Genomic DNA, 17930 nt, shown 5'->3' with positions numbered 1-17930 from the left:
GCAAACATGCAAGGTAGAAAGTCCATAAATCCTTTCTCGAAAGCGACGGTGTTCTTAATTAAGGGGAGGGTTATATTGGATTTGATGAATGTGTGGTGGGTTGGTTTGTATAGGTGGGAGAACATTTGAGGTGGGAAGGGATGTAGAGGCAGTAGTAGGGTTGTTGTGGTTTTCATAAAGTAGTCGACGGCGTGCATTTATTTGGTCCTTTTGTTGTGCATAAAGAATACGTCGCCGCTTGTTTTTGGCCGCAATTTGATTGTTTGGTGGCATATCTAAACAAGTACAAGTAATAATTGTTAGTTTTCATAAACAAGTAGTGCATGTTTGGTATCTCATTTTATTGGGTGTACATCCATTGTGAAATTAAAACATTATATTTTGAACATAGATTTAATTTAATTTTTTTTTTTTATTTCAACATCGGTGAAGGTAGGTAGATTAGGTAGAAGGAAAAACATGCAATTAGGAATGCTATGAAATCATATGTTATTTCAACATCTATCATTGAGAGGAGAGAAACAAGATTAAAAATATTTCGTTCCCTTCTTCTTCAAAATTTTTTTGTTTGACATGTTTGAGCGATAAAATGAATAGCTTAGCAAGCAAGAGATCAATGTATAGCATGTAGACAACGAACGAGAAACATATGTAGTAACTCTTTACAAATGTTGATATCTATATTGTGTAAAATGTAAATGGCAAACATACATATTTTGGAATGACTGGAAGAGAGTATTTGCACTGAAAGCTACAGGTTGCATCATAATAACATGGGTGTGTAATTTACAACAAGATGAGACAATTAATTGTGTGGAAATGTTTGTTTATGTACAAATAGGCGTGGTAGATGAAGCCCTAAGAAACAGTTCAAAGGCGGCGAACAATAGGTCGTTTTGAAGTGGCCATTGCTTGAATGTCAGTGAGTGCTTCCTTGCATGCAGAGGTATATTGAATTTCTTCTGAATTGATCAGTATTGGTTGCAAGCGTTGAACACCGTTGAAGTAATATGTTTTAATGGAAAGTGTTAGCTGGAAGCGGTGCCCTGAAATCCGGCCACAAATTTCCTGCAGATCAGTTGGTTCGATAGAAAGTAGGAACAGGTCTTTTGCCGTGATGCCCATGAGCTCGTTCCCTGCATCATTGAAAACTGTGGCGCTCTGTAGATTCTCGGTGTGGTCATGTAGCTCAATTTTCAGTTTGTAACGGTAGTCACATTCTGGGAAGTCACCGTTACATTTTGTACAATGCCAAAGATTGTTCGAATGCTCCACAACCTTCTTCATGCATTGTTTTCCATTGAAATCTAATGGACATGCTAGAAAGTAGAAGTCATCCATATGAAGAGCAGTAATTGTTGCTCGAACTGAAACCCAGATTGCTTCATCAGAGGGTTGCATGCCAGCAATTTCATGAAACGTCTTTCGTGGTAGGGCACGTTTCGAAGCAACACCATAGTTTCTACTCAAAGATGGAGAAGAAGAGCTATAACCGGTTTCACGGAACCATGCATGTAATTGGTGAGTTTCTTCAACTTGTGGATTTATTGTGAGAGTGCTTGTTGGTATCATCCCTATTGTGGTGCCATTAAATTCAGATACGCGACCTCCTTTGATTGCAAGAATTGGTGGGTTGTCGAAAGAGTAGAATTCAGAAAGATTTTGTCCTATATAGTCACAATGGTCTCCCCATAATGTTACATCAATGCTAAAACCTGACTTGTCCTTTAATATGAGTGTTTTCCTTAATGTTTCACTTCCATCTTTTCGTCGAATTGTTGATGCAGGTGACGTGGATGTAACAACACCAATGACATCCACATTTGTATTTGGAGTTGCACTTTTTACTTCAGCAATAGTCTTGAAGTGAAAGCTCTGGTAAGGAAACGTTGGATCATCTGTAGGACATGGATTGATAGTGGAAGCAGCAAACAAGTAAATTTCCCATTTGTTCTTGAGGTGGTTGTAGTTTGGATTTGCTTCTCTCACTGTGCCATTTGAGACAATGTATAGTTGCCCAACCTGAATTAGATTGTAAAGAGATTCGGCCAGTTCGGCAAATGCAGAAAGGTGGATCTCTTCCTTATCACGGTTGATAAGGTCAAATCCGAAAACTTTTCCTGAGCCTCGCACATTGTTGTATGCCTTCAATGATGTCTTTGCAGATGCCCTACCTTGGATTGACCAATATTTTCGGTAAGGGTTGAGTGCCGTGAATGGAATTGTTGTAGTTGTTGCCATAGTTGGTGGAGTAACTACAGAGGGCAAGGTATCTTCAGCTGACGAAGAGCTAAATTGGGCTGAACCCGCCTGTGCATGTTGCAGCGTCGATGCGTCCTTCATCAATGCTGCTGAGCGCTTCACAACTTCAAGCTCAACGACTCGGATGGACCTTATGTAAACAAATGAGAAATGAATTAATGAAGATTCCATTTTCCTTCTTTTGATGCAAAAAGCGTTTAGAAGGGAAAAAGTAAAAGAGGGTGATTTCAAATGGTGGGCCTTACGAGGAGTTTTGGAGCACTGTGCAAGCTGCTTTTTTAAGCAGAATTATTGAGCCAATTTGGATGTCTCCAGAGGCAACTTGTGGGCCATATGCGGATGGTAGCAAAGTCTTATGTTGATGTGTTCCATCAGATAGAGTAATGTGGAAGTGCGAGGATGTTGTTTTCAATGAGGTAACAGAACCAACATCGATTATCTGAAGTAGTGGTTGAATCTCGGTGCAACCATTCAGCAATAGAGGAATGGCATTCGTTGTCAAGGTTGTCTCCATAATATTAACAGGAGGTTTCTTTTTCCCGTGATAGGAGTACCTGCAATTCATCAATTTCATCACAACACAAAATTCTAGTCAAAGAAGATGTGACATGAATGCGGAATCTAATCTAACAAGGCTAACTTTTGATGGTGAAACAATAATAAGGGCACAACCTACACGGGGAGGAGAATAACCTCTCATATTAACCACCCAAGGTAGACCACGTTAACAGAATGCTTGTTATTTGATTCAGTGACAAGCTACATATTGTGCAAATTCGGAAGTACCTCAAGCGGCTCAAAGATCCTTATAGTCTTACAGTACCGTCAAAACATCAATGAAATAGGAACATTTCCCAGCCAATCCTAATACTGATCCTACACATTAAGAGATGTGGTTCAATCAAGGCAATTGCCATGTATTTCGCTCACTTAATTTACCCTTTGCAGACCCTTCTAAAAGGCTGACTGGACTCCTTATGGCTTTGTAATAATTTTTTATAAGTGGCTCATATTAGTAGGCCTTGGAGGCATCGACATAAAGTGCCCACACTTAGGGCAGGCAGTGTGAGACCCATCACTTGGAAGCAGTGTGCTTCTTTTGTGAATCTTGTGCATAATTTATGATATATTAACTATTTTCTGAACAAGGCACAATTTTTTTTCTTTAATATGCTATATTCGGGTGTACTCACTATGCTTGTGCATTTTTGCACATTATAGGGAATCACTTTCATTAAACATATGTTGAATAGCAGCCATTGCATATAGCGAACACGCTATTCAAACACCATGTATAGCTATTGAACCTGAAAGTTCACACGTTCCTTCAGTCCAGGCATATAGAAGAACTATCTGGGGCCAAGCTCATGTTTGTAATAAGAGCTATCTGGGTCCTCCCTCTTGTCAGAAACAGGACCCTGAAAACAACATCCAAACCATAACAACAATCAGATTCCATCAGTCACACAATTGTGGCCAGATTGCAGACTATCATGGGCAGTTTCTATTTATTTGCAGCCTGACCAACCCATCTAAATGCAACGATCTGGAAAAAGAGGAGTAATTCAATTCCCATTTTCTTTTCGTACAAAGTTAAAAAGAGGCAAATGGAGTATGATGTGAAAGGGGAAAGAATGTGGGCAGTTTCAATATAATTTTAGCCTTGCCAACCCATGTATTTTCATGGACTGCAAGGAAGGGCTTTCAATGACCTCGCCTCCTACCTATCCTTAGGTGTGGACAGTCAAAATTTGCTCTGAAAATGTGTGCTCACACCATGTTTTGTCTACTAGTATTATTAGTATGTCAGTTTCTTATGCACCACACATGCAGAATTCAGAGTAGAATGACATATGTTGAAGAGAAATATGGAGGAGACTCAACCCAATAAATAGATAGATCATGAGAACTTGCCCCTACTACGAACTGTGTTCTCCTTGGAAACCAGCAGATGTCGATGTTGGAGACATGTTCACCACAGAGGAAATTAGGGGTGAGTGCTCAACAATAGGGCTGACACAACAGGTGTTACAGTCCCTGCCTCCTACATTTCAGAGGTAAAATCTGTATGTTGACACTTTACCATATTCACTTTAGGGAGGTTGGCATGATATACCTATTTTGAACCCAATCATGAACTCCATGGGTAGCAGTCATACACCAATGGTTTTGCACATGGCTTACCCAACATTGGATAATATTGGCATTTGCATGGGATGAGTTGACCTAGTAATAAATTTAGGTACAATTCGGTAGCAATGATGAGTTAAACGTTAACTATGTACATCTTAGTAATGCAGTGGAGTTGATCCTAGCTAGGCAACCATCATCATTTGTTCCATGATCTAACATGCCTGAGGATTGCTAGGAAGGTGTGAATATTGGTTTATACATGTTCTAGCTGTGTGTGTATGTATATATAAAGTTGGTTGGGTGAAGCTACATATTTATTAGAATCCATTTTGTTTCCACAAGGTTCTGCTATATACCTGCATGCTGGAAACCATGGCTGAAGTAATGTTGGGCTGCATTTTTACAACTAATTATGCACGCACTTACCATTCTATGAACATTGCATGATGTCTGAATTGGATATTAAAAGCACATGATTCTAGGCATTAATGAAGCACAGACTTATTGGAGTAGAACCATGCATAGTTTCAAATGTTTACAATGAAACTCTACGATTCAAGGGCTTGTAAGGTGACATACCATGCATAGGTTGCTAATAATACATGTTGCAAATAAGATAGCATGTTGCACCTGTAGGCTATATGGTTACCCAGATTTGACATTTGTACAATTCGAAGTTGATAGTCCTTGATGATGATTGTATGAGTGCAATATTTAATAAAGTGCAGAACTACTTCTTTACCTTGAGCACAAATTTCTTCACTGCTACATATCATTGCTACATTGGCCTCAATGCTTATAGCACACAGAGCATAAGTGAATAGAAGGATGTTGCATTAGATGTCACGCTAGCAGGTGGATTGTCTTGACTCTACCAGTTGTGGAAGCCAAGGTTACAACTCATTTGGTGGTGGTTATTGCTAAGGTGACAACCCTTAACAGGGACATTGATCGTTTAAAAGAAGGCACCTGCATGTAGATTTATAAAAAAGGGTGACTGACACACATGTTGTGATAGCTATGATGGAGAGATGGTGCAGGGTCTTATGTTGAAGGGTATGGTGATACTTAACTCCTCGCAAGTGTAATACACCCTAGAAAGGAGCGAAGTGCGTGAGGTTGGCAAAAGAAAGGACGTATTTCTTTTTTAGGCATTCCTTCCTTGAATGAGGAGAAGCTGGTTTATGGTCACCAAAGGCTGGCAATGATAAAGGACCATATTTGCATTTCCTGCAACTAACAACCATCATCATTTGTTCCATGATCTAACATGCCTGAGGATTGCTAGGAAGGTGTGACTATTGGTTTATACCTGTTCTAGCTGTGTGTGTATGTATATATAAAGTTGGTTGGGTGAAGCTACATATTTATTGGAATCCATTTTGTTTCCACAAGGTTCTGCTATATACCTGCATGCTGGAAACCATGGCTGAAGTAATGTTGGGCTGCATTTTTACAACTAATTATGCACGCACTTACCATTCTATGAATAGTGCATGATGTCTGAATTGGATATTAAAAGCACATGATTCTAGGCATTAATGAAGCACAGACTTATTGGAGTAGAACCATGCACAGTTTCAAATGTTTACAATGAAACTCTACTATTGAAGGGCTTGTAAGGTGACATACCATGTGCAGAACTACTTCTTTACCTTGAGCACAAATTTCTTCACTGCCACATATCATTGCTACATTGACCTCAATGCCTATAGCACACAGAGCATAAGTGAATAGAAGGATGTTGCATTAGATGTCACGCTAGCAGGTGGATTGTCTTGACTCTACCAGTTGTGGAAGCCAAGGTTACAACTCATTTGGTGGTGGTTATTGCTAAGGTGACAACCCTTAACAGGGACATTGATTGTTTAAAAGAAGCCTGACTGACACACATGTTGTGATAGCTACGATGGAGAGTTGGTGCAGGGTCTTATGTTGAAGGGTATGGTGATACTATACTCCTTTCAAGTGTAATACACCCTAGAAAGGAGGGAAGCGCGTGAGGTTGGAAAAAGAAAGGACGTATTTCTTTTTTAGGCATTCCTTCCTTGAATGAGGAGAATCTGGTTTATGGTCACCAAAGGCTGGCAATGATAAAGGACCATATTTGCATTTCCTGCAACTAACAAGCACCAGATACTTTTATAGAAGTGCCACTACTTATCATGAGAGCCTGCTATCCTAGAGTATATATTTTGAAAATGATCTAGTTTCTCAATATGATTATTAGATACTTTGCTTCATTTAATACAGTGGCATGGGCAAGTTGTCTTGAACTGCTGTAGATTTTCTACATTGCTGGATAGATCAAGGTATCTGAGGGCATGTTGTTGAAGGGAACTCGTGTTGCAGAAGGTATGTTGTTGAAGGAAGTTCTTAGCTCTGAAGTACAATAACTCCAAATAAAATGAAAATGAAGGTGAGAGCATTTTTTTGGTATGCCAGAGAAATTTGTCTTTTGATCTGTATGCCAGCCATTTATGTGGTGTCACTAGTGGATATCCTTGGGGGCGTATTACGAAACTAAACGTAAGGTTGGCTAAAGATGCAGGGACTTTCCCCTTGAGTTGATTACTAGATAGATCAAGGTATACAAGGGCATGTTGTTGAAGGAAACTCGTGTTGCAGAAGGTATGTTGTTGAAGGAAGTTATTAGCTCTGAAGTACAATAACTCCAAATAAAATTAAAATGAAAGTGAGAGCATTTTTTTGGTATGCCAGAGAAATTTGTCTTTTGATCTGTATGCCAGCCATTTGCACAATATGCTTACTGAACAAGTAATCCAGTCACTCTATTATTCAGCCTAAATTTGCTTTCCCGTGGGTAGCAATGCTGAAAAGTTGACAAGTTTCGCCTTTACGATGCTAGAATTATCTTTATGCAGGAATTCCAGGGATTTTATAACAGTTTTGAAGGTTAGGTGTTGAACGTTACCTCTTTATCTGGTGCTCTCAATGGAACAGCTCATGTCTACCCGGATGGAATGCAGTGAGCTTCCCAGAAATTGTTTGATTGTTTGTTTTATGATTTCTTTTCAGAGTATCCTTGTTTTTGCTTTGGAATTTCAGATTCCCAAACTATGTATTAATATTGGACAATGAATATATACCCTTCTGCCAGAGTAATAAATGTTGTATAAGCCTGAACAGGAGTAGAGTAATAGATGCTATACATAATTTATTACTCTTCTGTTGGTTCCATATTGATTACCTATTGGGCTTGTATCTTAATTCTACTAACATAATTGTTTCCATGTCTATGTGGTGTCACTGGTGGATATCCCTGGGGGCGTATTATTATGGTAAAACATGTTCTGCATAGCATCCCTATATTCTGGATGCACATTGGAAATTTACCTCAAGGAGTTTTGCACAAGCTTAATACAATAAGCACAGGTTTCATATGGGCCGGCACACAATAAGCTCGAAAATTCCATCTCGTCAGTTTGGACATTATAAACTACTCGATCAAACAGGGTGGATAGGGAGGGCTATTGGGGACTGTTCTAGACAGTTGATTGTTTGATAGATTTAGGAAACTAAACGTAAGGTTGGCTAAAGATGCATTGCAATTTTTGATTTTGAGGGCTTAAACAAAAATCCGTGCTTATTAGGCAAACGGAGAGAATGGACTCGGGCTTCTGAGAATACAAGCATTGAAAATTAAGCCAGTCCGTCTAACAAATCCTTAGGAAGCAAAACAGGACTGAGAGAGATGATATGGCAAGGAAAGGGAAACAAAGTAGTTGAAGAAGCACCTGACCTGGAAGAAATGATGTTGTGCAGATGTTTTCTAAACAACAGCACCGGCTCACGATTTCCAGCTCCGTTATCCGTTCGTGAGATTGTCAAACCAGGCTCCTCTGTCAGTTTGAACACTGCTATACTCTGTGAGATTGATCCAAGAAGGCTGCCAGTAGTTTGATCCAAGAAGGTTGCCGGTAAAGTCATGGAAGCATGGAAACCGCAGAACAGTTGATCGTGCATCGCAGAACAGCTGTGCACCGCAAAACAGGGACCGCATAACTGGGTAGCTACCAAACGGATAGATGCTACCATATGCATCTATCTTCGAAAACACAATGCGCAATTACTATTGGAGCTTATGAATGCATAAGCTTCCGAAGAAAACATCACGAATTTAGCCGTAGAACCACCTTCATGAATATCCATGAATACACGATGAGTATGACTGCTCGCTTGCAGAACTCTGCGGTTATGCCCGCTCTATTCCCGACGCCACGTGTCAGCATGAGAAACAAAGGGACGACGAAAGTCCCTTTCAAAGGAAGGCGCCACGTGTCAGCATGAGAAACAAAGGGATGACGAAAGTCCCTTTCAAAGGAAGGCCTATCGGCCTAAAAATTGTAGTTATAACTAAAATACCCCATGTTTCCCTGTGCAGGTTTAGGAAGTTAATAGAGGGCTGCCATGTGTCAGTGTTTGATGGGCTACCATGTGGGTCCCACGTGCAGATTGGGATGCCATGTGGTGCACTGTGGACCCCATTTTTCCTCTGCCATACCAATCTTTGAAGAGCTCTATCTTTTGCATACGAGCTCAGATTGACAAACCGTTCATGCCACCGTGATCAGGAAGACGAGCCCTCTCAACTGATGCCATCAAATTCTCCTTTTTGCCATTTCGAATTTCGAGCCTTTATCCATTCCCATGGTGTCTCGAGATCCTCCTGGATCATTTCAACACAAAAGTGAAACTTTGTAGATATTCAACCCACTTAGCATGCTTGCGATTCAGCTTACACTGTTGCATCACATATTGCAGTGCAGAATTATCAGAAAATAAAACAAACTCACTCCCCAGCAGATAGTGTCTCCAATGCTTCAGTGCTTGGATGACAGCATAGAATTCTTTGTCATAAGATGAATACTTCTGCCTGCTTTCATTCAACTTCTCACTGAAAAAACGCAATAGGTTTGTCTTCTTGGCTAAGTACAACTCCAATGGCCGTACTGCTTGCATCACAGCGAACCTGAAAAAGCTTGTTAAAATCTAGCAATCTTAGGATTGGTCTTTCTGTAATCTTCTTCTTCAGTAGCTGAAAGCTCTTCTCTGCTACCTCGGTCCAATGAAAAGGCTGACTTGCCTTTTTTATAGTGTCCAACATAGGTGCACAGATCTCACTGAAATTCCTTATAAATTTACGGTAAAAACTTGCCAACCCATGAAAACTACGTACCTCAAACAAAATTTTTGGGGATGGCCAGTTAATGATTGCTGCAATCTTCTCTGGGTCCATCTTCAACTCGTTTTCTACAATCACAAAACCCAGATAAACCAGTTCTCTTTGAAGAAAAGTACATTTTTAAGATTTATCAGCAGCTTATTCTGCTGCAATTTTTCTAGCACACTTTGAACATGTCGAAAGTGTTCCTCTTGCATCTTGCTGAAAATTAATATATCATCAAGATACACTATTACAAACTTTCCAATGAATTCTTTCAGCATTTTGTTCATCAGTCGCATAAAGGTACTAGGGGCATTACTTAATCCGAATGGCATTACTAGCCACTCATACAACCCTTCATTGGTCTTGAAGGTTGTCTTCCACTCATCCCCTTCCCTGATTTGAATATGATGATAACCACTCTTCAGATCAATCTTCGAGAAGTATGCTGCCCCGCTCAGGCAGTCCATCATATCGTCCATCCGTGGCAGTGGAAATCTGTACCTGATGGTAATCTTATTGATGGCCCTCGAATTTGTGCACATTCGCCATTCTCCTCCTTTCTTGGGAGCGAGAACTGTTGGAACTGTGCAGGGGCTCAAACTCTCCCTTATCAACCCTTTATGTAGCAATTCTTGCACCCGTTTTTTGATTTCCTCGTTATATTTAGGGCTCATATGGTATGCTGCCTTATTCGGTAGACTTGCTCTAGGTATAAAGTCAATGTGATGACTTATACTTCTCTTAGGAGGCAATTTATCTGGTAAATCATCCACTACAATATCGCTGAATTCCTGCAACATTTTCTGAATTTCTGCAGGTAAATTAGACACTTCTGTGTGCAATAGCACTATTTTTACCCTTCTCACCACAACATAGTTCACTTCACTATCTTCAATCTGCTTCAAAAACTGTTTTCCACCCATTAGTAACACTTTCGTCCTGCTTGTTTCTGCTGTCTCCTCCTCCTTGATGGGCACAAGTGTGTGCTTGATCCCATCTTTGACAAACTTGTAACAGTTTGTCTTCCCATCATGCACTACCTTCCGGTCATACTGCCATGGCCTTCCTAGCAGTATATGACATACGTCCATTGGCATAATATCACAAACAACCTTGTCCTTATACCTGCCAATATGGAACTCAACTTCACACTGTTCGTCCACCAACAGCTGATGGCCTTTCTGCAGCCACGATACCTTGTAAGGAGTGGGGTGCTTCAGCCGCTTCAAACCCAACTTCTCTACCATCTCTGTGGCAACCAGATTATCCGTGCTCCCACTGTCGATAATCAACTTGCAGCATTTTCCATGCGACTTACAAACTGTCCAGAATAATGCCTTCCTTTGAGTTTGTTCAGCTGTTTCTTTGGTTGGTTTCAACAACACTTTATTCAGAACTAAGGCTTCCCCTGTTTCCGGCACATTTTCTGCTTCCTGGGGTGGTGCCTCTGCTTCCTTTGGCTGTGCAACATACGCTCCCCTTTGACCAGCTTGTTCCACTTTAGGACACTCAAAAGATATGTGCCCCCACTTGTGGCACCTATAGCACTGATACGCAGCTCCTCTGCCTCGACTATTTCCTCTTCCTCGCTGATATGGCCTTCCACCTCTAGTGTTGTCTTCTTTTTCTATTGTCCCTGTAGTTTTGGAACTACTGCCCTCTTCACTATTATTAGTAGTTCGTCCCCTGCCATAGGACTGTCCTCTTCCTCTGCCGATTCCCCATCCTCTCCTAGCATTTTGTTTTCTGGTGATCTTCTCCTCTACCTTCATGGCACTCTGGTAAGCTTCCTCTATATTTTTTGGGGAAAGAATGCTTATCTCATCTAATATTTCCAATCTCAGACCATTTACATACCTTGCTGTTTTCTCCGGGGTGTCCTCCGTGTAACCAGCTTTTAAATTTACCCAATAGAATTCTTTAGTATATTCTCTCACTGTCATCCCTTATTGCCTTAGATTCTGCACTTGCCGATGCAGTGCAATCTGATAATCTTTGGGCAAAAATCTGCCCTTCAACTTGGCCACCATTCTTGCCATTTCTTTATTGGAAACTTGTTCATCCTTCTTCTTTCCACTTGGACACTGTCCCACCACAGGGCTGCGTGTCTTTTCAGCCTTATTGTAGCAAACTTAACTCTCTGATCTTCACCGACCTCTTCACATTCGAAATATTTGTCCAATTCGCTGATCCAGTCCAACAGAACTTCTGTGGACAAGCTGCTGTCGTAATTTGGAATCTCTAGCTTATGCTTGCTACTAGCTAATTGGACCGACCTCAACAATCTCATTTCCGGCCCTTCTTCATCTGATCCATCTGTTGTAACTATGGCTTCTTCTTCGCTATCATATCCTACCTCTAGATCCCTTCTCCTTCCTGCTTCAACTGCCTCCAAACGGGCAGTAAGGATCCTAATTTCCTCCCGCAATCCTTCCTCTTCTACTCTCCGAGCACCTCTTCCACGACCTTGTCTTCCAACTTACATTTCTCAGGAAAACTCCTAATCTAGCTTTGATACCAAAATATGATGGGACCAGCCCGTAACTATGGATTTACCTTAATTAAATGATGATTAACATATGATTTGGGTCAATACATATGATTAGTTTTAAGCAGTTTGATTAGCGAGGATATTTTTCTGTTGGCATTTATTTCGGAGTTATTGTTGGTACGCTGGTTGTACTCGCCTTGGTTTTCACCTTCCCGCTCTTTGGTTTTACCAAAACCCTCGTTTCACTTCACTTGGTCATTTCCTGGTTTCTCTCTGTTGCGATGAGGGTTTGTGTGCTCGGCCTACTTGCGACTGTGTAGAGCTTGGCAGTAACGCTTTGTATGCACTCAGCTATGGTTTCCTCCACCTGGTGGCGAGGTAACTTCACCCACACTTGCAGTTTCGTCACCTGGTTGCCTGGCACTGTACTGAAGGCTTCGTCGACTTCGTGAGAGGGTTTATTTTGTTCCTCTGTTGGCTTCTTAACCTTATGCGTGGTTATTATGCTTTCCTCTGTTCCCTTATTTTGCTCTGCTATAATTTTTCTGGTTTGGCTTTCGGTTGTTGGTTCTCTGGTTGATGTATGAATATTTTATGCTCTGACAGGTCGCAATCATAATGGACTTCCTCGGCTTCGCTCGGTCCTGGCAAGGTAAGTTCACTCGTCCATGTTATAGCTTGTCTTCTTCGTTTTTCTCCAACACTAATGGCAGTCACCCCTTTGGTTTGTAGGGTTTTTGCTTGTGACTGTGACTCAGTTGGGGTTTCGTTCCTCCAACACCATAACTCTTCAGGTGAGCCAACTCTTCTGGTTTTGCTTTTCAACTTTCACTTTAAGGTTGTTCTTAGCATACAGTTAACTGATATGGCTCTGCTGGTTCTCTGTGGCAGGTTGGGGTTTGCTCCAGGCTTGGTCTCTGAACGGTCACAACCCAATGACTCCGGTAGGGTCGTTCTCTGCTGCTATTACTTATTTGTAGTGTTATTTTCTTTGTCTCGTCACTGGGAAAGTCCCGGTACTCCTCTGTTTAGTTGTCCTTCGCTATCGAGTGACCTTGGCTCGGTTTGTATGTAATCTCGCCTGTTTTTTTCGGGCTCTGGATATTTGTAATTTATTCGACCTTTTCTATTGTGATCGACTAGGGTTCAACCCTAGCTTTCGAGGGTTGACTGTTTTGTCTTGTCTTATTCTGTGATTATTGAGCACTCTAAACTGTTCTTTATGTATGCCATTATTATACTTATAAAGGAGGAATTAACAAGAAATTCTGTGTAAATGGGTTACCTCTGTTTTGGATTTCGTTCTTCAGTAGTTGTATCCTTGTTCTGTTGAGAACTGGCTCGTAACTGTTGTCTGCTTTCATATATTTAGGAACTGTTGTTGTTGTTTTCGGAACTCTGTGTTGGGAACACTTGTTATGGCTTCCTTGTTTTGAACACAGGAACTGTGTCTCTATTTACTAGAAAAGATAAATGGAAACACGCAGTGTTGTTTAATTTACACACACAGTAATTAGAGGGAAGAAATAAGAATCATAAAAAGACTGTTTGCAGATGGATTCAGATACTCAGGTGTTTGAAAATTATTTTCTTCTTTTTGTATTCCTATTCTCGTGCATTGAACCCCTTCAAAATGTATTACATTGGTTTTTGTATTGTATTCAGACAGTTACTCGAACTGTTCATAGTTATCCTTCAGTTGCTTTTATAGTTACATAATTGATAACTATTTCGGGTTTTCTTGTACTGTAGGATTTACAATATTATTTTTTAAAAATGAAAATCCAGCTGTAAGATAGATTAATAAAAAGACAAAACAATGTGACGGTAATGACCCTAACCTAACTATACTGTTCCTAAATATCCCTTAACTAATAATGAAATAAAAACGAGTTCCTAGACACTGTTTTGATCAACAAATGCAAATGAAACTAAATGACAATGAATCTGTCCTCCTTAGCTGAGACTAAACACTCGGCCGTGGTACCCTTAGCTGGATGCTCCTGCATCACAACTGGTTCTCCACAACAGAGGGGACACGTACCATGATTACTCCATAATTTTCTTTCTTCTTCTTGCCATGGAGAATGACCTCTCTTACTTTTTGTACTTGGGCTTTCACAGGGGTACAACTTTATAATCCATGATATAACTATATTATGCAAAATTTAAATTTGGTAGTTTTTCTCACATAAACACTGACAAATAAATAAAATTGCATAGAATTTTGACTTCCATTTTCTATGTTACTCTTTTTTACTCTCTTGCCTTACGGCATTCCCATTGCAACATGTGGTGTGGTGCAATTGCTAGTTATGAAAACTTCAGCTATATCAACCACATTAATATTCTTGATATGATTGTACCAGTAAAATAAAAATTTCAAAATATTTTTTATGAATATTGATGAAACTTTATAAATTATTTATTTTTGCATATTAACCAACTTCTGATTTTTAAAAATTTGTACAAGATTTTAGTTAAAATTGACAAGACAAAATCATGAGAATAAGGGTAATTTAAACTTTTATTTAGATTACTGGTTAAAAAAAACAGTAACATTGTAAATTATTGTTTCCTAAACCAAAAATAGTTTGTATAATTTGAAGTGAATGTCGAAAATAAACTAAAATAAATAATGAATATACTAAATGGCTATAGAAAAAACTGAAATAGAGATAATAGTGTTCTTATGGGGGTTTGCAAAGTCCCAGCTACTCAATTGCCTAAGGAATCAATCAAATATTTATTTATTTTGTATAGATATCCAAAATAAAAAAATAAAAAAAACTGAACTAGTGAAAATAGTTATAACTAGCTCCATGTATTAACCAAAAGAATAAGATAGCAAACCAATAAGATAGAATAGTGGTGATTTTGATGAACACCCTACACTGAAAACTTGTGAGTGATTTGTCAATCCCATCTCTCAGAAACTGACCATTACTTCACTTGCTAACAGAGTCGGATGGCTACAGATTTCACTAATGCACTTTCATTCATGGATGGATTTTATTTATACCTTCTTCAGATTCTCTGTTTCATCGAGCTCCACTTCCAATAAATTAGAGTACTTGACCTCCATTCCTTTTTGGTTTGCATTCCTACTCTGAACCTCCTCAAAAGAAGAATCTTGGGATATCAAAATCTCTGTATGATAGAGGGAGGAGCCCAAAAGTAAGAAGTGATTTTCCATTGGAAGATCAATCCATGATCAAATCAAACACGGACGAGGATTGAAATCCCTTGCGTCCATCTGCTCATGCATAGGAACATTCGAGCCCCTCAAATATGACAGAAATAGTGGCTGCGTAGGAACATTCTAGCCCTCAAATTTCACAGAAATAATTGTTTCATTAGCCGGTGGTCGGATTTTATCCTTTCCCCCTTCCCCAGTTTCAACTATCAGTTTCCAATTAAAAACAAATAGTGTGGCCATGCAAATTCAAAATATAAGATTAAGCGGAAAATTCAAATAGCTCTAGTTCTTTGATTAAATTTAAAACTGACTCATTAACTGTAAAGACCGTATGGGGATATGGGCTAGTTCGAATGCATTAGGGACATGGTATAACATGGTATATCCATATGCCATAGAAAAAATGGATGATGGTGTCATCTATTTCATATGTACAAAAGGTACGCGGTAATCGTTGGCAAGTCTTAACAACAAGTCACTAAGGCAATGATTGCAGAGTGATTTGCCATACCCATCATTCATGCATGCATGTTATACTCCAAAGCTTCGGCGATGAACATGATCTTTTTGGGAAGCACCACACCGTACCTCTGCATCCCTGATATTACTCGTCATGCCTATGGCAGACAGACAAGAAGGACCTTGATATCCGGTTTGGTTTAAGTGGATACCTGTGTACATATTTTTTCGGGGAAAGCTTTTGGTTCAATGATTATGGAAACAGTTTAATGTCTATGTAGGTATCATTGATCCATGATCCATGGCTTATTTGACATGATTCCCCATCTGCATGACGAATCTAATTTAATCGGTATCATATTTGATAATTATATTTTGAGATTTGAATTTTATAGCACACTTTTTACGTTTTGAATTTTTGAATTCTCTCACTGAGCCTGTTTGAATTTTCCCACTACATCGAACATGATGCATGGCTCGATTCCCATGCCGACCTTTTTCCAATGTATTTGATGGGAGACAATGTGTCACGCCCCCAATTATTTTTTCGTGAATTGTCCAAAGTGCGGCATTGGCCAAACACTTAACTCTTTCCATCGTTAACTTGTTTCCCGAACTACACCTAACATTCATCTTATTAACATGTTAAAACATTTAATGTGCGGAAATACATTAAACAAACATCCAACAACAAGAGACACACTACATCATATGCAAGTAAGAATTGTTATTAATTATGTTTTACAATTGACCAAGAGTAAACACTCCACCGACGTTTTTATTCTTTTACAATTTTCTGGCTGTCGTGCAGCTCGGCCTTGGGCCGCTGCACCATTCAGCGCTACCCCGAACACAACTCTTCGTGTTGTCGTGCCCTCCGTTGTTCGGCGCGGGCGCTCCTACCCGCAACTCGTGCAACCCGTTCAGCAAGGGCACACCTCGCTGCGGCCCGTGCAGCCTAATCGCACACCGTTCAATCTCCACACAACTTCGCAGACCGTTGTTTCGTTTAGCGGGGCGCCCTCGCCCTGGGGCCGCCCTACTTGCGGGTTCCAACACTCGTGTCACCTAGCTCGCGACGTTCGGCCTCCCACCCGGCGGTGCGACCTGCGGCCTCGCGCGCCAAGTCTACCTGCACTCTGTGTTTACCGTTGCTCGACTCTGCTGTAAATCGTGTTCAGAACATCCGCCCGTCGTGTGGGCTCATCTCAGCTCGCCCCAAGGCAGCTCGCACTCCAACCTCCGAACTTGCCTTTGAGTCTTGTGAGATGACTCCCTCCCTTGCTTTTGCCAAGTTTGCCTTCGTGTATTTGTATGATCACTTGCCAAGGTGGGGGCTTTGGCATATGGCCAAGCCAACCCAACCTTTCAGCGTTTTCATCATTTTAACACGTCAGCTCGGGGTGGGGTGCCCGCACATGGGACCGCCCACCTGTATAAGCTCGCAAGTCGCCCGACACTTAGCCATTTTGTGAAATGACTTTCGCATGTCCGCTTGCCCGCTCGTCTAGCCAGCTCGTCGCCCTTGCCTGGGCGCGCGTCCAACTTGCCATGTCACGCCCCCACACTTGCGGTAGTCTTCCAACCGCTTGTAGCAAGGTGCGGCACCACCGAACACTTTCTTTTCACCAATACTAACATTCATGGACTACGCCTACTTTCACATTAACATACTTAGCTTGTGTTTCGCAACTAAGTAAAATGCAATTATCCTTTATACTTAATGAAGCCCATACTCATTCATTATCATCATGCAATTAAACCGAGAACAACAATTGCAACAAGTATAAAGGGGAGGGGCAACTCCCCGTAATGTGAGTCTGCCCGACAATATATTATATCAGTTTTTCAATAATACAATCATCAAGTATACTTGGCAAAACTCCAAGTCTATACTTAGAATATTTTACAACCAAGGCATAGAACAACCTTTTACAATCATGTGCACCCTTGCACAAAGAGAAGTGCTCACCCGAGCCACTTATACCTCTCTACCAAGTCCTGCACAAATCTACGTCCAAACTGAACCCCGGCACACTTGCCTTCACCTTACCCGGCACAAGAATAACCAAAACTGCACCTAGATAGCATGCGCATGAGATATGCGCATCTCCCTATCTCCCTTGCGCAGATTTTACCCCTCTTATGCGTAGATGATATGAGAGTTCGATGATGATCAAATGAGCTCAAAGCTC

At 40.6% G+C, this 17930-nt stretch overlaps 1 protein-coding gene across 1 annotated transcript; it reads right to left on the bottom strand.

Annotated features, from left to right (window-relative positions):
• Nucleotides 1-870: 870 nt before the first annotated feature.
• Nucleotides 871-11529, bottom strand: LOC149184201 (replication protein A 70 kDa DNA-binding subunit A-like). The gene is made up of 5 exons (XM_089415264.1): nucleotides 11444-11529; nucleotides 2508-2816; nucleotides 1995-2392; nucleotides 1716-1898; nucleotides 871-1220 (listed from the first exon to the last, which is right to left on the bottom strand). Exons 1-5 carry the CDS (start codon nucleotides 11527-11529, stop codon nucleotides 871-873), a joined length of 1326 nt encoding a protein of 441 aa, XP_089271390.1.
• Nucleotides 11530-17930: the final 6401 nt, after the last annotated feature.

Source organism: Pinus tabuliformis, chromosome 3_2 (genome assembly GCF_031772625.1).
Source record: "Pinus tabuliformis cultivar Carrire ecotype Pingquan chromosome 3_2, CPIR1, whole genome shotgun sequence".
Taxonomy (NCBI): domain Eukaryota; kingdom Viridiplantae; phylum Streptophyta; class Pinopsida; order Pinales; family Pinaceae; genus Pinus; species Pinus tabuliformis.
Note: the sequence above shows the minus strand (reverse complement) of the source record. Positions and strands in the feature narration are given on the sequence as shown.